The 26606-nt window shown below is 39.4% G+C and overlaps 1 protein-coding gene across 4 annotated transcripts in view; it reads right to left on the reverse strand.

Moving 5' to 3' along the window:
• Window positions 1-24783, reverse strand: part of clstn1 (calsyntenin 1) — a 35791-nt gene extending 11008 nt beyond the window's left edge. The window contains exons 1-11 of one of the 4 annotated variants that reach the window (XM_028025346.1): window positions 24518-24783; window positions 9363-9485; window positions 7075-7104; window positions 5449-5644; window positions 4328-4536; window positions 3711-3860; window positions 3433-3618; window positions 2418-2666; window positions 1512-1633; window positions 1260-1422; window positions 748-798 (exon numbers count right to left, since the gene is read on the reverse strand). In XM_028025346.1, coding sequence (XP_027881147.1) covers window positions 748-798; window positions 1260-1422; window positions 1512-1633; window positions 2418-2666; window positions 3433-3618; window positions 3711-3860; window positions 4328-4536; window positions 5449-5644; window positions 7075-7104; window positions 9363-9485; window positions 24518-24599 — 1561 coding nt within the window. In that variant the 5' untranslated portion in view covers window positions 24600-24783. The remainder of the gene's footprint in view (window positions 1-747; window positions 799-1259; window positions 1423-1511; window positions 1634-2417; window positions 2667-3432; window positions 3619-3710; window positions 3861-4327; window positions 4537-5448; window positions 5645-7074; window positions 7105-9362; window positions 9486-24517) is intronic. The other 3 variants (XM_028025354.1, XM_028025360.1, XM_028025370.1) reach the window with 3 other exon arrangements.
• Window positions 24784-26606: the final 1823 nt, after the last annotated feature.

A 26606-nucleotide genomic window follows, 5' to 3' on the forward strand; every position in this document is an offset into this window, starting at 1 on the left:
GGATGAGACAGGCAGATGATGGATGAGCTTATGTATGCCTTCAGCACATGCAACATTTAAATCAATGAAGTGGAGCTACGAAAGTACTCTGGATAAAGATATTACAACAACAAAAAGACATAAAGGAGAGGAAAATAAAAATAAAATTATCTGCTTTTCTCAGCAAATTGTGACAAACGACGGAACTTCAAGACGGGAAAATGTTGATATTGACAAATATAATATATAATACTGAGCTTTAATTACTGCAGGGTTAGCCCCAAACCGTACATCCCTAGGTCAAACGAACCTTCAGCCATCTGCGTATTTTTAGTCAACTGCAGGTTTGTTATCTGATATGCAGGAGTTTCGACAAGGTCACACTTGACGGTATGGACGAAAACACGCAGTCGGATCGGAGTTGTTTTTGTGCTCTTTATGTTTCTATTTCTGTTCTGCTGGAGACAGAGTATTGGCTGAAATAGAGGACAAACCTCCTGACTGCTGAAGATCTAAATAAATCATTAAAAAGGTGGTGAAGAAAATGAAAAAAAAAAAAACATAACAGGTAGGATGGCATCACAAAACTTATACACAGCCAATCATGCTGTAAAGAGGGTCGATAAACAAGCAAACAACAATCTTTGCATCTAGAATGTTCCTGTCATTCTAGTTAAAATGGCGTGAAGATGCAGTTAAGCTGTTAGCATGGCGGGACGTTCTGGACACATGGACATGTCTGAGGAGGAAGGGAAAGACTTAAGCAACCTGAGGTGGTCTCAGGGCCCGCCTCAGTGTCATTGTCATGTCCCGAGTTTTCTGTGATTGGACGGGAAACGAGAGAGCAGGGAAAGAGAGAGGAAGGAAGGTTGAGGATTTTTGCAGGAGAGACTACAGATGCTACAGAATAAAAAGATCATGCCGCATCAGTAGAGATTCCCAGGAAGAGTAAAAACAACATTTAGTGACTAAACAAAACGCAAAACAGACTGTAAAGAGTACTGCTAGATATTTTTTATTTATTTCATCATCATACAGTGCTTTCTGAAAGTATTCACACCTCTTGAACTGAAATTGAATTCAAAATTCTATTTATATCATAGTATTATGTCAGATAAATTTGTCTGTTTCACTCTATGTAAACCAGGATCTTCAATGACTGTCACTGATAGACACGGAGGTGTATCTCCAGGACAGTGGGTCTACAGGATTGTGTTGGAAACCTCTGAAATAAACTGTGAATGCTTATTAAATAACTTGAAGGGAATCAGAGTGTCTACCTTGCCAGCAGGCGCCAACTGTGAGCTGAGTCTCGATCTTAGAGGGGTGCAGTGGGTAGTCCTCTGTGACCATGAAGGGCTCGAAGGCCGTCCCATCCACAAACAGAGAAACAGTGGGGAACTCCACGTTGAGCACATAATGATGCCACTCTTTGTCACACACCTGCAAACATGGCAGTAAAAAATAATAATAAAAGAGTTGAAAAGCTGTACGAGCACAAACAGGGCTCGGTTTGAGAAGTGGCGGCTGACCTGGTCGAGTTTCCAGTGGAACTCTGCTGGTTTGTAGTTCTCCGCCTCGGACGGATCCTGGCGGAGGAGAAGGATTAGCCTGCAGTTGTGAACGTAGAGGGAGTAGTGATGTCTGTTCATATCTGCAGGTAGGAAGAAAGAGGAAACGATCAGGTTTAGACCCTACTCTTCATTTAATCTCCTGAAAATGTGACATCTTAAATTAATAATAATTTAAAAAAACTAACATTACTTTGTTCTCATTAGAGCACCAAGATTTAACGTGTGGTGACCCATAAGAGCAGGATTTATGCTTTCGTGACTCTGTGCTAAAGAGAGGTCACGGATGGTGCGCTGACATCACAAGCCTCAGAGCGTCCTGTCCGGGACACAGCCGTTCTGATGTAATCCTTCTTATATGAGCAGCCGAACCGAAGCTGACGAGCCGCCACGGCCGCCTGCTCACTGATCACACCAGAGACTTTACAGAAAATAAGATCAAGGCAGCCTGTGACTGATCATATAGTCTCTAAAATAAAAGGAAGCGCAGTCAGTGAGCAGAGGTGAGAGTGAGGGCTTGCACACTCCAGTTGGCGCAACACAAACACTGATTATAACTGTGGCGCAAGTCTGAGCCAGAGATACGATGGCTATTTTAATCCCATGAACTAGCAGACCAAGTGTGTGGCGGTAATGAGATGCCGAGGGAACTTGTCACAGGTTTGACCTCAGATACTCAGCTTTCAGATGCACTGACCTAAAGAGGAACGATCTAGAGTCAGCTAGATCAGGTCTGAACCTTCAGAGACACATAAAGATAATTACAACATTGGCCTTCTATCACCTGAAGAACAACGCTGACTTTTGTTAATCTGATCAGAGCGATGCCGTTTTTCTGCAGCGTATCAGATTATCATAGACCTCTACCTGTTTTGTCTGAGTTGCAGAGGATCGTCTCCTTTTCGTGGGAGCCGGGTCCGTGCCTCATCCACACAGAGAGGGTGAAGGGCTCCTTCAGGTTGGTGTTCACCAAACCATCGGGCACCTTGATGGCCTGGGTGCCGTTGAACTCAAACACCTGGTCACTATCGTGTCCATTATCAGTGGGCAGTCCCACCGTCCAGTTGGCAGAGCTGCTCGGAGCAGGAAGGAGCTCCACGGTGCCGGAGCTGGCTCCTAAGATACGACGACGGCAGAAGCAGATTTACGTATCTACACTGGATTCTGTTTTGTGTACTTATGCTTTAACTTGAAAAGTTAAAGCATCTGTTCCCTTTTTTATAAGGGAACAGATGGAAAGGCGGATTAAATGAGTGATAGAGGTGAAAAACAATGCCTAACAAAAATATTCACCCCCTAAACTCTGTTTGCATGTTGTCACATGACTACAGTGTATTTTATGTGCTTGCTCAACACAAAATTTTACGCAACTGTAAAGAGGAGGGAAAGGAAACATGGCTCTCACCATTTCTGAAATGAAAATCTGGGGAAAAAAAAGACATACATATGTATTCTACCTTCCTCAATGATCATCTTTCTCTGTAATTATTCTGCAAGTCTTGTTGGTATCCCTGGCAACTGAATGTGAGTCACTCTCATCTGATCAGATCTTTGCCCTTTTCCCCCAAATCGACACTGAGCAATGAACTGATATAATTGGTTTCTGGGTCTTTTAGGATGGATTGTGAAATATGTTCTATTCTCATCTTGGTGGAAAAAGACGTGCCCTGCACTTTGGAATAGCTAATTAGGTGACTTTGGAAGGAAACTGGATTTATTTTATTGAGACTACAGGAGGGCGACATATTCTACTCTCATTTTTGCATAATTTTCTTTCCACCTCACAACTCTGCGTTTGTAAAATGTAGAAAAGCTCAAGAAAAAGAAGTCCCGCTTTGAGTGCAAATTATTAACATTTCCAGCGGAGCGTTTATTTATTTACCACACAGCTTGTGCAGTGACTTCTCAGAGTACGTGTCACGGTCACAGCCCTTTCCGATGTGGTTGGTTTCCAGTTCAATACTGGCCCGGACAGAGGTGATGGGCACATCGCAGGTCTCCAGGTGCATGCTGGGGAAAAGAGCCAGGCTACCGGTGCCCGGTTCATACTCAGTCCTCTTATTGAAGCCTGAAAACCAAGAGAAAAGGAGAATTGAGAGATTAAAGGAGTGATAATCTGTGTAGAGTTGTAAAATAGTATGGAAAGTGTGACTTTCATACCTTGCCAGCTGGGTCTGCAGGTGGGCTTTATGCTGATTTTGACCAACACATCTTCAGAAGCTCGGTTCTTCCCGCAGTCGTAGGCGGTCACGGTCAACTTGTACATGCGCTCTTTGCTGTAGCTCAGCTTCTCAGTGTTCTTAATAAAGCCTGATAAGGCAAAAACAAAGGGGAATAAAACTCAAGTTTCAACCATTTTTCTGATGAAACTGACATTTTTCTAAACTATAAAGATGTAATAAATATAATACCCTCACAAACAGTCCAAAAATAAATCGTTGACGTAAAGGAAGAGAAGAAGATGGATGGCCACTGTTGTTGAGGTGCCATTTTGAACTGTCTTTAGTTCCTTCTTATCTATTGATTCTTTTGTGTTATTTTTTCAACAAAGAAATATGAGAAACAGACATAATGAGAAAATACCAACCACCCTGGATGATATTTGCAGAAGGCTGCCATTGCTTGCGCTGAATTTTAAATGAAACCCTTGTGGTGTCAGTTTGTACACAAATCAATGGACACCTTGATCCCTGTCAATACAATCCATTATCTCGGCTGCGCGCTGATCCGTTTTCCAAGCGGGGAAAGACAAAGGCACGCTCCTTCAAGGTCCTCACCGTCTTTGTCGATGGTGAAGGGAACATCGGGCGTGACAATTTCGTAGCTGCAGATTTGGCTGAACTGGAAGGAGCAGTCGGCATCCACCGCCTCCACCTTCAGGATGTTGTCGTATTTCTTCCCCTCGATCACGGTGGCTTTGTACGTCTTCTCCTTGAACACTGGGGAATACTCGTTGATGTCGTTCACCTGGATGTGGACGGTCGCCCTGAGAGGAGCAGGAACACGGTTGGCATGTTTTATCAGCAACAAGGATTTCAGTAGAAGCATCTCACTATGCAAAGGAAATTAAAAGATCTATTTATGTGTTTACCAGGAGTTTCGCTCAAATTGAATACAACAAATTAAATTTTCAGTTTCTGTTTAAATTGTTTCTAAGAGAGGAGTTGTAGTGAAGAGCAGATAAAATTAATTATTTTCTATTGTGGATTGAACTTTATTACCCGGCTTCTACTGCTACTAAAAGACCCGCAAGCGTATCGGCTGGCTTCACGTCAAGCAGCAAGATGTTACCTGCTGATTTATCCTCTGTTTAGTCAGAAAAGGCTCACTCTGGAGAATCTCTTTATAATTATAATTTCTTTCAAGCAATTCTGTAATTCTACTAATTATTTCTTATTACTTTCATCCTGTAAAAAGTTATATAAAAATTGTTATTACAACTTAATACAGTTTACGGTAATTGATCAAATGTCAAAGCCAAAAAAACAGCATAAAGCTATCCATCGACAGCATAATGAAGCACTACATTTGCAAACAAAAACGTAAAACATTACAAAATAAGCAACAACTATTTCACTATTTCACAGACTAAATATACCTAAAAATACGAGCAGTGGACATAGTGTTAGCGTGACCGCAGGAACCAAAATCTACGGTCTTCCTTATCTTTGCTTTTATTGGTCCATCCCATCAATAAGAAGATAAATCTGGCTCCTCGATTGGCTCCTTTGCAAGCAACATCCAATAGCGTGTAAAGTAGTGAGTAAAAATGTCTTTGTGTATATTTATACAGTTACTGCATGTAATAATACAGTAAATCTGTGAATGTTAAAGTCTATAAACAGACTGTGCAATAAATCAAATCAGGTATCCTCTGACGTGGCCAAGCTTGACTCACTTGTGTGATTTCTTCATGTTGGCGCCATCAGGACCCTCTCCACAGTCATAGGCCTGGATGGTGAAGGTGTGCTCCTTCTGCAGCTCACAGTCGAGCTTCTCCTTGGCCCTGATGACCCCCTCGCCAGTGGACTTGTCCAGGACCACTGCCTCGAAGGGGACGTTCTGCCCGTGGATCCTGAAGCCGCAAATCTCACCTGAATACGTCAGGAGTCAAAAGGAAATTTGCTCAGAACAGTCGATGAGAGATGCGACATCAAATTTTAGATAAAATGAAAAAAAAAAAAAAATAAATAAATAAATAGCGTTAATTGTGAAAAAAATATCCACGCAAAAATAAACAAACAGCCACAAATTTTGGGAACCGAAGGGTTGTAGGTAGAGAAGTGCATGGAGTCTGTGGAGGAAGCCAAACCGCACATCATGTGGGTGAGTAGTTGGGGCGAGGGTGTGGGACATTTGAGATAACTTTGTTTTAATTTCCAAGCCACTTGAAAACCAGTGCATCCAGTCATGCAGGCGGAAACTGAAAAAAACGTGGACAGGCATTTCACAGGAGCACTCAGGATGTTGTAACAAACAGAAGTTGTGAAACAGAGCTTTAAAAAAAAGTGAATACAAAGATAAAGGCATATAAAATAAAAAAAAAATTAAACATAAAGGTGATAAAACACCAATTCATCAATCAACCCCCTCCACCCACCAATAAAATCTGTGAAAGAAAAAAATAACACTTCCAGTAAGTAGTTTGAACCATTTAAAGAAAGTCTTCCTGTGTAATTCTGCCTGCCTCTCATCCAAAAACAACTGCAAAACAAACCCAGAAATCATACGGAAACTAAACCAGCACGATAAAAGGATCCAAAACAAAAAGCACTGGATGAGAACTGGGGTTAGAAATATCAACTTGCCTGACATCCACATCAAATGACTGCAGCCATGCTAATGGTTGGGATTAGTGGCAGAGAATTAAACTCAAAAGAGATCCACTGAGGCGAGGGATGCAAAATACAGAAGCTTTGCAGCGAAGAGAAAGAGAGAGTTTGCATCGGTTAACAATCTCAGCAAATTCACAGAAATCTGCAGGAGTTGCTCTCAAATACTTGTAAGAGGAAAAGCCCAATGATGAGCACATGTAGCACCTTCAGGAAATCTGTGTGTATTTTTATCTTTTATTGGAGTCAAATTCAGCTGTAGGATTTAGCTTCAAGACATTTTAAAAGCTGCCATGGTTATTTTAATTGAACTTGCTGGACGAAATGGCGCCAAAAAGACAAGAGAACTCCTGTTTTCAAAGGTGGTTTTTGTGCTCGAGGTGACAGCTGATACACTGTTAGGGTCTGCAAACTGCAATGGATGTCTCATGCACAGATATTTCTAAGAGCAGTCAGTCCCCACATCACACTTTTCATCCAGCTGTTTCAGCTCTTTAAAAAAATAGTCAAGGTGAGGAGGGGAGAGGGGGAAAGAACCAGCGAAAAACAAACGAGGAGGTCAATTACAGAGCATGATAGGAGTTTCTGTGTAAAACGTGTGGATGTTGCTTTTTATGTTAGTGGGTTAATCGTAAAAGAAATTAAAATTAAAAATAAGCACAAGGCAGAAGAAAAAAAAAGCCCACGATCACCTTCTTCGGTGAGGGTCACCTCAAAACTCTCTACATGGAGGGGAGAGGAGATAAACCCAGATAGGAAGAAAGTTAGAAGACACGTTGAGGAAAAGAAGAGACATTCTTGAGCTGTACACTTATACAACCAACATCAGAAAAGATCATGATAAGGAGAAGGCTCTCTCCGAATTAAAAAAAAAGTAAATTTTAAAAGCACATAAGTTTTTTTTTCTCCTGGAAATGACAATAAGGTTACAGATAAGAATCCCACTTTCCAGAGACTGTATGATCACACTCTCAGGCTTTGGGTGAGTCATTTATCTTCTTTACAGATGGGTTTCGCCATATTATAAGCAACATTTCATACAAACTCTCTGGAGGCTTCTGTGAAGGCCTCCGTAAGTTCTCTTCGGGGATTTTTTAGCCCTTCGTGTGCTTCAGAAGCAGGGATCGGGGAAGCCATATTTTATCCAGCGGTATCTCAAATTTAAAATTTATTCGCAAATGCTAAATAAATACATAAATAAGGCAAATGTCTTATTAATGTCAGCTTTTATGTTCAGTAAAAGTAAATTTAAAGCACAGGTGAAACAATATTCTAGTAAACTGCAAACAATGTAAGTCCCAAGTTATAAACTGAATGATACTACAGTTGACCAGGAAATATATTTATTCTGCCATGTTGTTTGTTTTGTTTAGTTTTTTTTATGCAACCTTTAGAAACTATTTTATTGAAGCAAATCATGAGGAAGGAAAATAGCACCAGGACTGCTGTTGCTAAATGTGGATCCTAAATAAAGCAAACTTTTCAGATTTGTATCTGTGGAAAAATTTAAAAATCTTTACTTTCTGCTACACAATTATGCACTTTTTTGCATCTTCCTATCACATGAAATCCCAGTAAATTAAATTTAAATATGCGCTTATAACCTAACAAAACGTGGAAAAATTCAAGGGCTACGGATACTTTTAAAAGGCACTGTAGCACATGCTAACTTAAACCGCAACTCTCTTACTGCAAACATGAATTTATTCACTCTGATCTGACTTAAAGGCGTGTATTTGATTGGGCCTCTGAGCGGCCTGTGGGTCGGCTTAACGGGGAACCCTCTTAGTTGGCACAGATGGAGGGAATCTGGCGTGATGGAGCAGATCACCCCTGCCGCCACGTGAAGCCAGACTGCTTGCTCTGCCTCCAAAGAGGCAGAGAGAGACAGAGACAGTTCACAGGGACACACAGTCCGTTCATAAACGCCACTCATCAAAAGGGGAGCCCCCGTTGAAAGAGGTGGGTGCACCAAGCTGTGTATTCAGCACTAATTTGCTGTGAAAGGAGACAATCATCATGCAGAGAATGAAGCGTTTTATTCTGTTTTTGCAGGCTTATCGGTAAAAACAGCGACAGTGCGGAGGTCCGCTTTAGCGGGGCCGTCACCTTCCTCTTCGCTTATGTCGTCTGTTTTGGTTGAAAATGTGGAAGCTGAAGCCTCACGGGAATTCAAGACGAGTAATCCTGGATTAAAATGATCACATGAGGAGCAATAAAGCAGATAAAAGACCGTGCAACTCATCTGCTGCTTTAAGGCCCTACCAAAAGCCAATGCTGATGTGATTAAAGACACCGGGAGGAAATGTTTTTCTCATAACATTAAACTCATAAATTGTGGCTCCCCTCTGGGAAGAATAAAAAAAACAAAAAACACTTAAAAAACAATTTTGATCTGATAAATCAAAAGGGACAATCTTGCGGTATGGCAGCCAGATGTCCATCAGTATGAAAGGCAAGTCATAAAAATCTTATGGTTGAGTCGCATGTGTGTACCACCGCAGAGAACGAAACCATAATTAAAGCAACAAGGTAAGATTTAACGGTTCCTGACCTCCTCATGCTGAGTCAGCTGCTGTTTTAAATGTTAAAAAAAATCAAACAGTTTATCTCAGATTCAGTCATCATGGGAAGAATTAAAACTTATTAAAACACGCAGAATGGTGGAAGACCTTCATACATTAACAATGATGCTTTTGTGATTTCAAAGCCTGGCGCTCAGAATAGATCAGAGGATCTGCTTCCGTGTTAAGAACAGCTGTCTTTCTGTCTTATTTGGGAAGAAATAATGAATTTGACAAATTAATAATTCATTGTCGACCATTAATAATATATATCAACTATCTACATCTGTGAGTCACACAGTTGTTTTGCATAATATTGCTTTCTCTTTCATTTTACGACCTGAAGGTGATCTCAACAGCAGGGTTGGTCATGAGCTGGCGAACGAGCGGCAGCAGCGTTATGCTTTCTCTCTCACCTGCGTAGCGTAAAGGAGCGTCTTTGTCCAGCGCAATTAGAGGGGGGTCCAGAATAACTTTGTCATCGTTCTCCGTCACAATCCCATGGTACGTCGTCTCGATCCACGGCTTGTGCTTATTGACTGTGAGGAAGCAGAGAAAGAAAACATCAGCCAACAAACGACGACGACGGATAACAAGCTGATCATAGCTTCGCTTCGGTGGAAGTGGACATATTCAGATTTTTTTGTGGCGACTTTTTTTTTTTTTTACCAAGTTTCTTCCTATGCTGGAATGACTTTTATCTCCTCCATCCTGCCATGCAGCATGGATGCATTTTTAATGAGTTTAGGGATGCTTTTAATGTTATTTTTAGACGTGGAGAGACAACCTGCAGCAAAAACCAGAGTGCTGATGAGGAGCTGCAGAAGAATTAAATCCCTTTTTGTGTTACATCTACCCTCTTCCGTATTACCTTTCAACCTCCAGAAAGGAGACCAGATTATTTCAAGATAATAGTAACTGAGAGGGTTTTTTCCCCCCACATATTTAACATTCAAAAGACAGATTCACTGTTTTTGTTTAGCTAACTGCAGCAGACCAAACAAGTAGATGATGAAGACACGGTCAGGTTTGGGGTTCTGTCCACTTGTCTGCATAGGAAGCCTCCCAGCTGCAGACAGGACTCAGCAGGAAAAGCTGCAGTGAGTGACATATTTGGGCCGGATAAGAAAACAGGAGGAAGGCAGCTCTCTTACAGTCAATACGCCCTGCCTCCACCACGAGAGGGAACAATGGCGTTAAAGTGCTACTGATCTGCAGACATGATGCTAACACTTGGAGACAACAGAGTGAGAAGCAGAGATATAACGACTGAGCTAAACCAGGCTGCACCACATTAGGAGAACATGCATTTATGACATTGTTGTTGAATAATTTATATATTGTGTGGCTTATGAAGACTTTTTTATATTTATATTTCTAGAGGCATTTTTACCACATTTTCTAATTAAAAAAAAGTAAAAGTTGACAAGAAATTGTTTGCAAGGAAACAGTAGCTAGGCTTTAAATATAGAACCTACAAAAACTACTGGATGGACAGACGGACGAATGGATGGATAAACAAACCAATGGATGGATGTATGAATCATTTTTGAATGTCTGTAAATACAAACATTTTTCCATACTTTATTCACCGTGATGCAGAAGACATGAACGGAATTGCAGGATTTGAGAAATAAAATGTAATCCACTGAAAAATGTGCAAACTTGTAGTATTTCTGAGGTTGACCAATCAGGGGAAAAATTGAGGCGCTTTAATGTTTTAATTTGACCTTCACAGTGGAAAAAAACAGGCCTTGTTGGCTGCTGCAGCTCACTGATGCGAGTTTCTCAGGCATGTAAGACAGAACTGAGTACAGCATGTTGCTGTAACTCTGAACACAAAGAATAACGGTTTCCAAAGTAATAGACTTAGTTTCCAAAGTAGATGAAAAACTATTTCTGTGAAATTTTTCTGGACCCAATTCACTGATCGCATGATCAATGAGGCATATCAAAACAGGAGCTGGTATCATGTCAGTGTTCCACTTTGCAAAGATTGTTAGCAGGACATGCAGACTTTTCAGACTTGTTTTTGCAAACTTTGTAGCTCTATGTCACAAATCAAATAAATAAATAAACAAATAAATAATAAATGTTTTAAAGATTTTAGCAATGTTGTTGGACCCATAATAATTTTTAAGCTTATATCTGTTTGCTTTAACCAAACAAACTATTTCTTTACCTACAAATAAGAGCTAGAAAGAAAATATCTTTCTTTTTCATACATCCAGATCAACATCATCTCAGCAAAAACTTCTATCAGGAATGACACCTCCTTTGCTCTTTAGGATAAAACTTTTCAATGACGGTTCAGGCACATTAAAAAAATGCTGTCCTTATTGATTTTTAAGCAACAAATGAATGCTCACTATGCCTATCCAATTAATGCAGCATACAATTGCCCATACAAATGATTCAGTCTGACTCAGCCATCCATGCATGCACCAAATAGACAACAACAATAACCTGCCGCTGCAGCCTACACAATCAATGGCAGGAAATGATCGACCGCAGCACTATGTTGCCAAATGTTACGTGGGATGCTGCACCGTGACATAATCCATCTGAAGTTAAAATGTCTCCAGAAGTTAATTATTTTTGATTAAGTGACATAATGAAATGTGTTTTCAAGGTCCCATTGCAAGGCACTCTTTTTAAATGATTCTCTTTTTTAAATTCACAATTTTTAGGAAAATCACAATTAAACTATTGATGTGCCACTTTAATAAATGAGTGGCACATCAATCATCATAATGTTTTTTTCCCCCCCCATTATAGATTTTTTCCGTTTGTTTTTTGAAGAATCAAAGCAAGCTACTGAAAGCCTCGTTTCAAATACCGGTTTTGTCTGTAGAACAAAAATAAACAAGCTGTAAAGATTTGTCCCAGAACATTTAAACATTAATTATTATATCTTTTGAGTTTTATCAGACATTTATTAGCAGAAACAAAGCAGCAGGTCAAATAACCAGCTTACTGAGGCTGTCAGACTAAACAAATTAACTCAAGCCTTTTGCTTTTGGGAGTGTGAAACATTAAACTTATACATGTATGAGTTAATGCAGACATATAAAAAAATGTCTGCATTAACATTTTTTAATGCAGAGATTTAAAATGTCTGCATTAAAAACCCAGACATTTGTTATCCCCATTCTGCTAGCACAAAAGTTGAATTTGGCGTTTTCTCTTTTTTTTTTTAGCATTAAACTAACTAAAACAAATACTCTGCAAGATCAAATAGCTTTTTAAGTTTCATACTTAAAATGCTTGAAACTTAAAATGCTGGAGTCTAACATCAAAAATGCAAAGGATGCACATGTTTAAAGACAAGATTAAATATTCTTCTGCAATACTTGGATCGGCTGCTGGTGTATCATCACATAATGTTGAGTAATCATCGCTGATTGCACAATCAGTAAAAAGTAATTACAACCTACTTGAATAGATATGCAACATCTACAATTGACAGTTAAATAGTATTATGAAGGCCTCAGTGAAGGAAAGTGTTTTTTACAGCTACTGCCACCAGCAAGTATCTTTATTACAACATGTTTTTATACATCATAAAATTAAAACTCCTGCAACAAATATTTGTGACTAACATGGACAAACTATGCAAAAGAAAGACTTCTGAAAGACTCTATCAGTCAAACCAAAATGATATGACTTTATTTTTCGGCATGCCCGGTTAAATCCCATCCTCCAAAAGCAGCGCTCGATATGAAAACCTCGATGTGCTTACGAGTGATTTGGAAATGACCAAGCCCAATAAATGGCTTCGCTAAGTGACTCGTGACCTGAAGTGAAGTGGATCTCTTTAGGCGGGCCGCCGGGACAGACTGCCGCAATAATCAGCTTTAGCTTCCACAGAGTCACAGTTACTCTGAGCTGGGTCACATGTGGACCTGTTGCTCGACCAAGAGCCGCTCGTGTCATGGCTGTCATCGCTAAGGTTCGGTGAACCAGGACTGATTGTAAAGAGTGTTACTAGGTATTTTAGTAAAGTATTTCAATCTGATACAGAGGGGGAAAAAACAAGATAAGCAGGACTTGCAGTATGACGGATGGATGGACAGACATATTTTGAAGAAAGGCTCCTAAATAAGGGAAACTCAAAGACCATCAAGTTTGCCCTGCAAGACAAGCGAAAAGCCTGACACACGTGACTTGCTCCCAACAATGGCGACCCAGATTGGCAGCCCAGATCCACTGAAACAAGAGTCGGTCCAGATACATTCACAGATGGCAAACTGTGGAAGAATGCAAGCAAGTGTCAGCGTGAAAACAAAAGAGGCAAACCCACACAACCAATGGCAAATTCAAAAGCTCTGCTACAATGTCGCTGTGCATTGCTGGTGAAATTCAAATCTGTCTGATTCGTACGCATGCAGCAAGAATTGCATAACATTTCTTTTAAAGCATGAAAGTCATCGTTGTGAAATTACCAACAAAGCCCCTTTGACAAGACGGCTTCATCCCCCCTCCCTGCAAGCCTCCACTAGAGAGAGATAACGTTTATTTGTGTTATTTCTGCTCACACATAAAAACAAAGATGCAACACATTAATCTGGTTCATTTAAATCTATTTATGTTATTGTATGCAAGAAAAAGGGGAGAGAATAGTTGTACAAGGAGGGAAATCATTAGGAGTCATAAAGGAGTAAGATTAGAGGAAGTGGTTTTGAAGCAATGCACTCTGGGAGGGAATTAAATTTCAATTAGAGGTTTTCCACACTCAGAAATTAAACTTAAAAACTCAATGCAACTCAATCATACCGTCATCAGCAAAATCTGAAAATTTAGACTACTGATAATTGATGGAAATCCTGGAATGTGTTAAGTTCTTCAAAAATGCACCAAACTGAAAACTTTCTGTTTAAAGAACTATTCTTTAATTTGATGACACCCAATGATGGATGGAGCCTGAACAGACAAGCTGTAATAAATGGACGGACAGACAGACAGATTAATGTTGTAATTTTGGGAATTTAGGGACAGATTAAGATTCATAAATAGCAATAATATAACTCTCTAATTTTCTGCTTGCTTTAAAACTACTACCACTTTCAAAAAATCTACAACACATTATTTATTTTATGATGAATGCTTATTATATTTAAATATTGTATTGAAACAAAGTTTACAGAAATTGGTTTACATGTGTTTTAGTGCTATAAAAGAAATTTGGTATCCGTGAAAACAAACAAAAAAAAAAACAAAACTAGATGATACGAGATGATCGGTCCATCCCCAGTAGAAACAAACCTGTTGCGCTCTACTTCTTTTATTTAATGTGTGCTAAAATCAACATTTATTTCTGATTTCTGTCATCAGGTCATGCCATCAATTTTCAGTTCAGGAATAATTAAAAGGGTAAATGTTGAAAAATTAAAGCAGAGACAGCCAACAAATAAAAGGACTATTTAATAAGTGGTTTGGTATTTATTTTTTCCTCTGCTCCATGTTCAACTTACTTTAGGTGCCAAACATTGTGTATGAAGATCCTGCTTTTAGGGAATATATTAAAGTAAAATATGAGTAAAACGTGTTAGCCTGAGAGTCTGCTGTAGTTATATTTACCACAAAACACTTTGTGGATATAAACAAAGTGAACAATGCCTGCAAGGCAATTCTGTTGAATAAGCGTTAAAGGTAAGTAACATTCAGAAAAAGCCTCATTCTCCTTAATAGCAGATAAGTAAAGATTAGGAAACTACTGAAATATAAGAGGCAAAGTATTACTCTGCAATAGAAAAGCTTAAGCTTGCACTCTGTGGGTCAGAGAGGAGAAACATCTCTGATATCCACACATCCAGGTAAGGTGAATTTACCAAAACATTGAACCAGTACACCAGTACATCGTACATACTAGAAAAGTATAAAAACTTGAAGAGAATTAAAATTCACATCTCAAGCTGTGACTGTATGAGCACAGATGGTGGACTGCTGAGCATCCACTGAGCCCAGCAACAGAGTCCTATGCAATCCTGTTACAGCAAACAAAGCCAATAACATTTAATCCTATGAAGGAATGCCACTTCATTCTCTCCAAAGGTCGAACAAGAACCGGTAAACAAAACAGTAGAGCCCCCTGCCAAGGTTTTATTGTGCACATGTGGAGAGATGCAGTTTCATAATAGAACAAGCATATGAAAGCACAGGAAAATAATAAACATTACATTTTGGAGGCCAAAAATGTTTTGGAGAGAAGACGTATGGATAAACAGCAGGATAAAGTGGTTGCTTTTGACCAGTAGTTCCAAACCACCTACAGATCCGCTCTGCACACCTGGACAGGGTCCTTGCTCTCATAAAAGAGCAAATGTCTCAAGTATTTGCAGATCCCAGACCTCTCCATATACCAGCAGTCCACTGTAATCCCTTTATGTCAGAAATGATCGTCTCTATAAGCAAACCTTGAGTGCAATTTGTTCAACTGGCATCAATGTTTATTGGATTTAATTACCGATTACTGAAACTTTTCTTTAAAAGGTCTAATGAGAAAAATATCCTGAGCTGGCTTTTCACAGTACGATTAATTACTTCCAAGTCCAACCATAAATAAGTAAATCTGCATATATTATGCAACTTTGCTAGAGTTTGATTGTGTGAAGCATCTTGATCTACGTGAATGTTAAGAAGGGGCTATATAAGGATTCAAAGACTAACTGACTGAATTAATGCAAATTGCACACAAATTAGTTTGTAAGTACTGAAGTCTTACTATTGCAGCTCTAATTATTTCTCAGAATAAATGACAAAACATTTCAGCTGGGAAATACAACTAAATGAGGCCAAAGTAATAAAAATGCAGTTATGATGGTTGTTGCAATCACAACGCTGCAAATCTTGGCGCTTTATTTTTGTCTGAAAGAACATTCATCTAAATCTTCAGCACATCTCCATTTCAATAGTCTTTACTTTTCCTGACACAACATTATAGATTTTCCTGAGAGCTTCAAAAGCATTCTGCATTCTTCACATCTAAATAAGAAACATTTAAAAAGAAAATACTTGGCAGCAGTTCGATTTTATTACGCTAATAAAAGGCTGTTTTTCTATGTTGGTATGAGACTAACTTTAAAAAGCTGTTTAAAACTATGACATTTTCTTTAATACTATTAAAAAAAACAAAACAAGTACAACTGCTAGGTTTGGCAAACCCAGTGAATGAAGTAATGTAACAAACATTCACATGGACACAAACACTGAACCCCGACCTATACAATTTGACCTATAAACCGTGTGAAACACTTCCTGGGAGAACGGGAGAGACACAATAGCTCTTGGTAATCCTGAGATTCAATAGTCCGCCACCACATCGCTGTTCCAGACAGCGCGTCTCTGTGACATGGAGGAAAAAGAAATCATTAAACAGCAACTGCAGCTCTGATAACATGTGGCAGAAAATCTAAGACTGTTTCCCTAAGAGACAATTAACCGTGGCTTTATCTGGAGCATTTGCCAAAGGTTTTTCACAGATCCATTAGCCGCACGAGCCCCGAATACCCGTCCTGATTAAGGAAATACATCATATACGTCTGGCCACAGGCTGCTGTTTGCTCAGGAGGAATAACAAAGCACATTGTAGCAGCGGCCTGCGATTATCAGATGAGGGTTTATAATACAAGCAAACCTCAAAGGGCTTGTTGTGTAATAATGATGGTGCAGTCACGTGTTGCGGCCGCGCTGCGGTGTGGAGCTCCGCTTCATAAATCAAGCACCAGTGTTATGGCAGCAGCCGGAAAATCATCTTCTCTGATCGCATCACAAGTAAAGCCAGAACGCAAAACATATTAGGATTGAGACAATGATTTGGTAGGGGGATGGACTAAATATTTGTCCATGATAACATAACTAAATCTGTTATATTATCATAACAGATTTAGTTCGATCTTAAACTATAATTAAAAAAAAGACACTCATAGAAATCAGCAAAGCCTGACCTGTTGGGGAAGAGCATCGCTGCAAGATGAAGCTGCCACCACCATGTTTCACCAGCAGGGTCAGGATGGTGATTAATCTCAATTAGAAGCACAGGATAAAAAAAATGAAGGGAAAAAATACCAACATTGAAAGGAGTGTGAATAATTTTACAACGTTTTCTATAGTAGGGATGGGCATTTATTGTATTGTTCATCATTTATTGTGATAAATTTGTTATCATGATAAAAATGTTGATTTATTGTTAAAGTAAATTCCAATCGTCCATTTCGTCAAAGATGTTAGTTTTATTATTTTCTCCACTGGCTATCCAATTAAAGTATCAATAAATTTCAATAAGTTTGAAAATGTGTGTGCAGTTTGTGATTGGTGTGCTAAAGAAGCATATTACAACTGGGTATATTTCTCTATAGAAGAATTTGTGTCCCTACAGTTACCTAAAAAAGGAAACAATAACTAGCCTACTGAATAGCTTGCATCAGTTTCAGTGTTTTTTTTAAGTAAATGTTTGATCACCTGCATTGCTAATAAATACAAAGAATTATAAATTCTTGACTGAAGGCAGCACGCTCTCTGGAGTAGACCGGCAGTCTCTTCGTTTGAGGCTAAATAAAGCCCGTCTGTTGCCTGGTTGTTCATACTTGTCTTATTAGCTGGAGCAGCACACTCAAGAGGGAGGGTTTATCTGTGCTCAGACAGAAATGCCAGACTTTGAAGTGCTGCACCCGAGAGAGTCTGGGACATTTTTGCTGCAAAATAAAAAGTAAAAAAAATATTCTATGTATTCAAGAACACTGATAACCAGTAGAAAGGCTTTAGCAAACAACTGTACTTTCAAGAAAAAACAGCGCATTGCCTTTTGGCATTGTCAAATACAGCTCTAGGCCTTTTTTAAGTCAGCAAAGACGAATAGGCACCGCAGCCAAAAAGGTGAAGGTATGCAGTGCATGCAAATCTGAGTTACTGAAAAACTACAATTATGCCGAGAAGTGGACCAGGAATAATCAATGAACAATCTGCACTCGGTAACAAACGGCGAGCACACGTCTCCGTTTGTCTTGCAGGTTCCTGAGTTCACCGTCGCAAGGCGCTTCCATCACAGACCTGGGACTGTTCTCAGAGGCCCAAGAAGCCATAAAGGAAGGTCTGGGGCCTCAGGGGCCCACACTCCCAAAACATACAACTCAGACAGGAAAGCTTCTCAGTTCCCCTGCCAGGCAACGGCATTTGTTTGTCCTCTGTGCAATCACAGCCGCCCAACGGCGCGAGCACGCCCTGGATGACCGCAGAGCTCTTCTGAAGAGGGGGGCTGATGGATGGCGGGGGGGGGCTTTGGAAACGATGCAGAGAGCTGGTTGAGTTAAACGTAACTCAACCAGCTCTCTGTGTGAGCTGCACGACAGCAGCAGTGAGGAAGAGTGAGACGATGAAGCTCTATACTGCTGCTGGAGGGTAGCGGCCCTGCAGCAGACGACGTGATCTCTGGTTACCTGTTTCCCATGGAACCTGAATGTGGATGTGATACGCCCCAGTGTGAATAGCTCTGCTGTGGCTCTTTTCTTTCCCCTGGAAACAACGGGACTCCAGGGAGAAAGGTAATCATACAGAGAAGATGTACAATCGGGAATTTGGTTACTGTTCACTCACAGAAAAATAACATAACTTACAGACATGTAAAAATGACACACAACTTCTTAAAGATCTTCTCAAAGGGATGACTCAAGGAAGGAAGGAAGGAAGGACACCACATATGACTCAAGGAAGGAAGGACCAAAGGGATGAATAAAGGAACAAAGGAAGGTAAGAACAGAAGAAGGAAGAAAGGAAGAAAAGCAGGAAAGAAAGAAGGAAAGAAGATTTACACAATGGAATCATGAATAAAGTGTGGAAATATAATTGTTCTTCCATTCACATTTTATTTTTCCATACTTATCCAGACCTGAAAAATACTGAAATCAAATTCCAGACTTGTACTGGAAAATTTACATGTACATATCATTATTTATTCTTGAGTTAGAAATTAAATTTTACGTGCAAGAATTTACCAAAAAAAAAGCAAAATGTCTGCTTTAAAATATTTTCATGTCATTGAAATTAAAAATCAGTCACCCCAAACTTTTCACCTCCACATTGATGTTTTCCCACAACAAGCATAAGTAGGCAATAAGCTTAAGGCATTCTGCTTTTCTTGGTGACTGACAACTTCCTAGTAATCTGGCCAACTTAATATTCACAACTAAATGACCCTTTCATAACAGTTCACCGCCTCCATTCAGCTCGTAAAGGCACCAACCAGCGGAAAGTCACCGCCGACCCAAATAATAAGAGTCCAGCGGTCTCAGACCCTCACAGGCAAATTAGCAAATCAAAATGCCTCTGCATCTTAGCACTTGGGGGATTATCTAATACGCACATTCTTGAGGGGCTTGAGTTGTGATCTCTCAAACAGTGACCACACTGTTGCACGCTGCTCAGTCAAGAGTCCAGCCCTGGAAGCCTTTCACTGAGAGAAAACGCTGCTGGAAAACATGTTAGGCCTGACATGTGAAGCACAGTGTTTGCTGGTAAATAAACTGCTATTCAGAGCAAATTTTAAAAAAGGGGAAACAATGATTGTTTTTACCAGCTTTCAACCAAATTTATGTGACACATTCATGTCCTACTTTTCAAGCACAATTTGGGATAAAATTCAGAACAAACATACATCTAAATTTAACAGGGTCTTGTTGAAACAACCAAAGATCCTTTAATTTCATTTGAATGTAGCTACAACCTACTAGGCGGTCGTTCTATCAGTTATCCTCAGCACCATTTTATCATTCTCTTAAATACAATTATTTTTGCTAAAGGCTTCATCAAAAACGCACAGAAAAAGGTCTTGAGTTTAAACCTGTTATTCAGCTTTGTGTGCAGTTTTCTTGCTGAACTCCATTTGACTTCGCCCCCACCCCAACCTCCTGAGATGGTTGAGTTTTGCAAAGAGTGTGTTTTTGCTAGAAATGCAACATAGACACGGGCTGTTATTAAAGTAAAATAAAATGATTCCACTGCATTGATGTATTTAATAAGATCTAATTACAAAAAAAGCATTGATTATTCCCACTGCTTCAAAATATTTCAAATTTCCTAAGTAAGTTTAAGTTTGTGTCGATGATGCCTTTCTTAAAAACTACAATTTCCCTCATTTGGCTTATATTAATGTTAGCAGACCTGTTCTTCAGGGAGATAGCCTAACCCTTTAACCATTATCCTCTTGACATTTAACATTGTCATTTTAGAGGAAAAACAAGTATGTAAACTGATACAGAATAACAGCTCACAACATTGTCATTGGAGTGGCATGAGAGGAGCGAACAATGCGGCCATTGTCAGTCGTGTGTATTCATGCAATTTCTAATCGCCACAACACGGAACGATGACTTACAGATCAGCAATAGCTTCGAGGCTTAAACGGGGCTTAAGTGACGGCTTTCTGCAACACATAAGAAACCTGAGCTCCCTTCACTTCTGAGGGGGTTGTTCAGGTCTGTGGAGTTTTTTTTAAAAATATATGTATATGTATCATTTGTTTCTGGGATTTTCCAGCTGATTTAGGGTAAGGGTTAGTTTAGTGTATAAAAGGATTGGTAAAAGTTAAACAAGGTTTCCCTCAGAAAACTTGCTAAGTCCGGTGGTTAGGGGCTTGAAAATCATTCATCCAGCAGCCCGTCGTGTTTTTGAGATAAAAAAATGTTTAAAGTTGACAGTTAATTTGAAAATGTCACCCGTGTTATTGGAAGATTAATATCTGAACACCAACCATAAAGTCTTAAAAATGCAAACATTTTAAAAAAATGTAAATAAATAGGCAATGCTAAGCCTGGTGGGGGCACAAGTAAAGCCTCGTGGCCCGCCAGGCTTATAATACATTGGGGGAAACCATAGTATACATAAATGAAATATTAAGGTTCAGCTTTATTGTGATCTACAGAGAACCACCGATCCAGTTTTATATGGCCGACGGTTATTTATGGTTTTCTTTAGAGTACGATCTCTGGGGAAAAAATTTATATTGTTTGCATTTTCAAAACCTTTATTTAATTTTTTTTTTACTGAAATAAAACAAAGTTTCCGAAAGTACATGAAAACCAAAAATTGTAGGGTGTGCTGAAGCACTTAATTTGAAAGGTATTTTTTTCAATCTTCAACGTGCCAAATGTCAAAGAAACCAAAGAAAGGAACATTGGCCGATTTTTGATAAAGCAGTGAAGTACACTTAGTTTTATTAATGAATTCAATAAAGATTAAATAAACCCCACTTGTTGAGGCTTGGAAAGAAAACTAAAGCATCTGACTTGAGTTTTTAATAAGCTTCAGCCATGTGAGGAGAACCCATATGTTAACGCCTCACAAAGCAGGGCATCCGATTTGTTTGACTGGAATTAACTTAATTCAGTGATGAATGAGCCACGAAACTTCCCAGCAGCCAGTGTTCCCTTTGTCCGATTGTTTGCACAGAAGTAGCTCAGGCATTGCAGCAGACCTAACGTTTGAGTCGAGAACATAGTGGACAAACCTAGCAGCTGCTCGTGGGTACAGAAAAAGAAATAAATGACATGGGTGACATCTGGAAAACAAGGAAGAAGCACTTTAATGACCAGAAGTGTCTCTGGTGGAGAAGTGAACGGTAGTTTGAACACTTTGACCAGCACAGCATGAGACAAATTCATTTGCACTCTGACATTTTCTTGACAGCGGTGAAATGATTCATACACTCTAAATACAAACTCTGATGTTTACCAAAACATGTGAACTGAACCTTTAGCTCAATCTGTTTCATATAGAGTTGGCATCCAATCACTTCTTAACAAGCTTTCAAGACCAAGAACCACAAGGGAAACAAACCCTCGGGAGTTTTTGGCTTCTTCATCTCGCTGCCAGATGGCTGGTAATAATAATAATTAAAAAAAATAGACGGACAACAAGTTACGAGGCGGCGCACAAAATAGGCAGGTAACCTTTGGTTAATAAAAAAATAAGCCCTCCACAGGTTTTCTTTTCTGATAAGAGCAGGGGAAGGCAGCAGGTGCACTTTGTACACACAAACTGGGATGCTGGCACGTTTTGCACAGCACTAAGTATTTGCCGGTGTTCTTGGCCTTTTGATGGATGACAAAGGGAATGAAGTTACTGCTGAGCATTCTCAGCCGTTTCACATGGAAACTGGAAGAAAAAAAAACGTTAAATAGGCATGGATAAAGCACTCCCTTAATGGCTACCTTTGAGTTTAGCCATTCAGTTTGGTATTTTCTTCACGAGGCGTAAAGTGTCAGCAGCACGCTGTGTGGTCACGTTTAATTCATGAGTCTGTAATGAAAATACACATTATTTCATTACTCTATGAACCAACGATCTTTTTCCAACCTGACATTCACAGTAAGAAGACCAGTGGAAGTGAAGGCAGATTTATCATCTTCTGTCAGTAATAAACCCAAAATGAAAAAAGTAGGACAAAACCACAAGTTTTAACATGGCTAATCGCAGATGAAACACATTATTTGATTGTAAATTAATGTAAATGTACCTCACATTTCATAAGGTTCTGAATTTTATCTATTAGATGTCGAGATAAGAAGTAAAATCTATAAATTCAAACATTATTCTCTGCTTCACTAGGGGTTTTTTAGGTTATTTAACCAGACTACAAATGATCAACTCCATTCCAAATTGTTCATGAACTTGGTGACTCTATGAAAAGTATCATTAGCTTGAACAATGGATTTGCGGCTGAAGAAATTTGGCAGGATAATGAACAGGTTAATCACATAACAGCGAGAATTTAATTTGCTGTCATAACCGGTTCAACCGCACAACACATTTCTCCAGCACAGAGTAAAATTGGGGTTAAATGCGACTGGAAATCAATCTGATAATTGGTTCCAAAGGTGCTTTGAAACACATGTAAAACATATCTACCATTGTTTCGCTGTGGTTGTCACAGGCAGTATGGTGGCCCTAACATGGCTTAAAAATAAAATCCTAAGATTTTTTTCGCACTAAATCTGATTTCAATCGATTGGTCTCGCTTTCTTAAAAAGAAATGATAAATTACAGAAAATATTATTTGTATTTAAATCTTCCCTTCCCAGAGTTGACCTGAATTCAAAGTCCAACTAAGTACAAGATATGAAACTTGTAAAACAAGACGGTATTCCCCGGGCGGGCTGACATCACTCTGAATTATGGAAGCCCAAGAAAGGGAGATCAAATAATATAATCAACATTGAATCATAGATAATGGTGCTTTGCAAATATGCTCAAACATACGTGCATGTTTTTTAAAAAAAGAAATAAATAAAAGGAAGCTCCTTATGTCTCTTGATTGAACAGCCTTCCTTTCAGGGATCATTTCCTCCAGTTCACACCCAATTTCCAAATTTGCACAATCAAGTTTTCCCACAATATTTTAAGCCCCAACAATGGATAGCTGGCATGGTAGCTGCCCAGGCTTGCTGATAACGTCCAGTGACTAACACCTGCCTCTCACACACCCCGGATCAGGGAGCTCGCTCTGGAGATCCAGTGCCTTGAGTTTAAGGATAAAAACAGTCTATAAATTCATGCGGTGGAGGTGGAGAGGGGGGTTTATCTCTGAAAAGGGAGGAGCAGGGAGGAAAAGGAGGGAGGAGGGCGGAGGACCTCCCTGCAGCAAATAAAGACATGCTGCAAAAGAAGGGAGCAGCAGCACTTCGACTTTGTACAGTTTCTGCTCATAAGTAGGCGCAGATCTTTCTGCTGGAGCTCCTCAGCTCATAAATATTTACATCCACAGACAAAAACAAGGACATGTGAATAAGATCTGCAGTGCGTAGCGGACCCAACAACACCCATCGCGATGGGACCACAACCCAATCATACTAAATGAATGCTGCAAATAAAATAAGAACTCTGTTTGTTTTTTTTATCTATCTATAGATATAGATATATATACATACAAAAATTAAGCGGAGTACATGCAGTACCTGCAAAAAGGGAATAATAATTTATAAACTCTGCAGAGAGGGTGAGGCTTGTTTTATTCTTCATTTTAAAAAAAGAGAGAACGAAGCAACCCAAAAATAGAAATAGATGGAGATGACATAAAGGGGTCGTCTTGTACGTTTTACTTTATTTGATTAGATTTAAGATTAAATGTCACAAACTGATAATAATGAACGTTACTGGTGTTGGAGTTTGTGTTGGTTTATTATTATCGCGGGATGCACTTGCCACCGGCCACATTCATCCGCTGGACCCACCATCCCTGAGCAGGTTAGTGGTCGGGCATCCGTCAGCCCGGCTATCCATCCATCCATCCATTTTCTGTTCTCCCTTTGTCCCTAATGGGGTCGGGAGGGTTGCTGGTGCCTATCTCCAGCTACGTTGCAGGCGAGAGGCGGGGTACACCCTGGACAGGTCGCCAGTCTGTCGCAGGGCATCAGCCCGGCTATACCTCCGCAAGTTCACCTTCACGGCTCCCGAACGGAACCAGAAGGCTCCGGAGAGCCGCCAGCCTCCAGCCCCAAGCAGAAGCGAGCCTGCCGGAGGCTCACACAGACACAAGACACACAGAGACGCAACGGGCTCAGATAAATCCCAGCTTAGTTACCTTTAGCTGCCTCCACCGCGCATAATAGTCCGAGGACCAGTCCGACTGCGGATGCAAATTGTTTATTCCCTCGGAACCGCATCCTGACTTGGAGTTCAGCCGCGGGGAAGTCAAACACAGCCTTCTTCGGTCCTCGTCAGTCAGGCTGGAGCGTTTATAGTGAACAGAAAAAATAAAATCCAGGAGATGAGTGTCGGTTACCACGGTAGCTCTAAGATGGCCGTCGTCGCTACCGCCGCTCTGCTCTCTCTTCAATCACTGATTCTCTCGCAGTTTTCTGCCGGCTGCGTTCTCGGACTGTCGGAAATCGCACTGACGTGTCCGCACAAACTAGTCACCACGGTTTAAATAATCATTAGAGAGTGGCTAAAGTTTAATTGGATATCAAAATGTTAAACAAGTAAGTAGAGAAAATACGTAATTTAAATAAAGACTTACAGTAATAAATAGTTTTCAAAATGTAACAATTTCCCCGTCTTTTTCTAGAAAATGCACCTGAATTTTACTTAATTTACCTTTTACTGATTCCACAAAGACTGGAGCACAGTAACCAATGAAAATCATTGAGTTTAAATGTAAAATTGAAAATTTGTCCAGAGTTTTTTTGTGTGCAGAAAAGAATATATGTCCCCCCCAATACATTTGTCCAGTTGTTGCTTTTTGTCACCTTCCAGTGTGTGGATCATCAAGCAGTTTAATATTAATAATTTTAAAAAACTATTAAAATCATGAGGTGCAGTGTAGCATTTGCAACACTGGCAATAACTCTGTAAGGTGACTGGAGGAATTTTGGCCTCAGCATAATTATCTCGAATCAGCCACATTGGATGATTTTTGAGCGTCAGTGGCCTTCATTTTGGCTTTTTCTTATCCATTTTGATGTTGCCATCATTGACCTGCTCCAAAGTAGAAAGTCTAGTTCCATGGTGTAAAATCAAAAACCTCAAATATAGAAAGGAAAATGCTGAGGTCCATTCCTGAAGCAACTGTGTTAGTTATTAAACCAACAAAATCTAAAAAAAAAATGTACAGACGAACAAATTTAATTTAACTACACCAATAGTTTTTCTGTGATCTGTGAGAAAGAAGGAATTCATGTTGCAATGGTTTCTTTTTCCACAAAGACATAAACAAGATAAAAATCAGAGACAGAAAAATATAGTCTATGTAAAGGCTTAGAATTTTATCAGTGGATTACAGAAGGTAAATCTGCAGATTCAGTAAATAACTTAAAAACTGTTTAAAACGATAAATCACTAACTGGCTAAATAAATTAATTAATTCTTTCATTGGGCGTAACCAAGTTTCTTATACTGAGTTACTAAAGTGTGATAGCAGAGAAAACAGAAAGGTAAAAAGTAACGCAAGAGGAAGAAATGACTAGAAAATAAATTAAATGAGATGAGAACTGAATAACAAGATATAAAAAGACCAAAAAATGACAACGCAGCAAAGCTGACAACTTAAAGAAAAAAACTGTCAAAGATGACACATTTCCATATCAAACTGTAACAAATGAAGTGGAAATTTTATTCCGTTATAACTGTGTGTGATTTGCAAAAGGTCAGCATTTTGGGTGGTTATATGTTTGACAAGTGTGAAATGGATTGATACATCGTTCCTGAGCTTTTATTATCAAATATCCACAGTAAATCCCTAAAATGTGGTTTCAGCTCAGTGGGATTGTTCTTATTTGTCTTTCAAACAACAGCATGAGGGCCATGGATCTCATAAAACTTGTAACTAATTGATGAGGTGCAGTGTAGTGTTTGTCCCTAAAACAATGTCATCTTATTATATCATGTCAACAGAAAATCTTAGTAAAGGGTCACACATTTTCACCTCAAACTGTTTCAAGCCAGCTGGCAATGCTTTAGTGTAGGTTTTTTTTTATATTTCTCATGCAGTGATAATTATTGATCATTGTTTTAAACAAATGTAACAACCTAAAGGGGATCTATTGACGTCCCTGTAATGTTTACACAGTCGCTCTGACAGAAATTTCCATGGTCAAAAGAATGCATGTTCCCCAGCATGTTTTCTTGCAGATGTTTACTGAAATGACTGAGAAAACTACCAGCTGTCATCT

The sequence above is a fragment of the Xiphophorus couchianus genome, chromosome 1 (genome assembly GCF_001444195.1).
Source record: "Xiphophorus couchianus chromosome 1, X_couchianus-1.0, whole genome shotgun sequence".
Classification (NCBI taxonomy): Eukaryota; Metazoa; Chordata; class Actinopteri; order Cyprinodontiformes; family Poeciliidae; genus Xiphophorus; species Xiphophorus couchianus.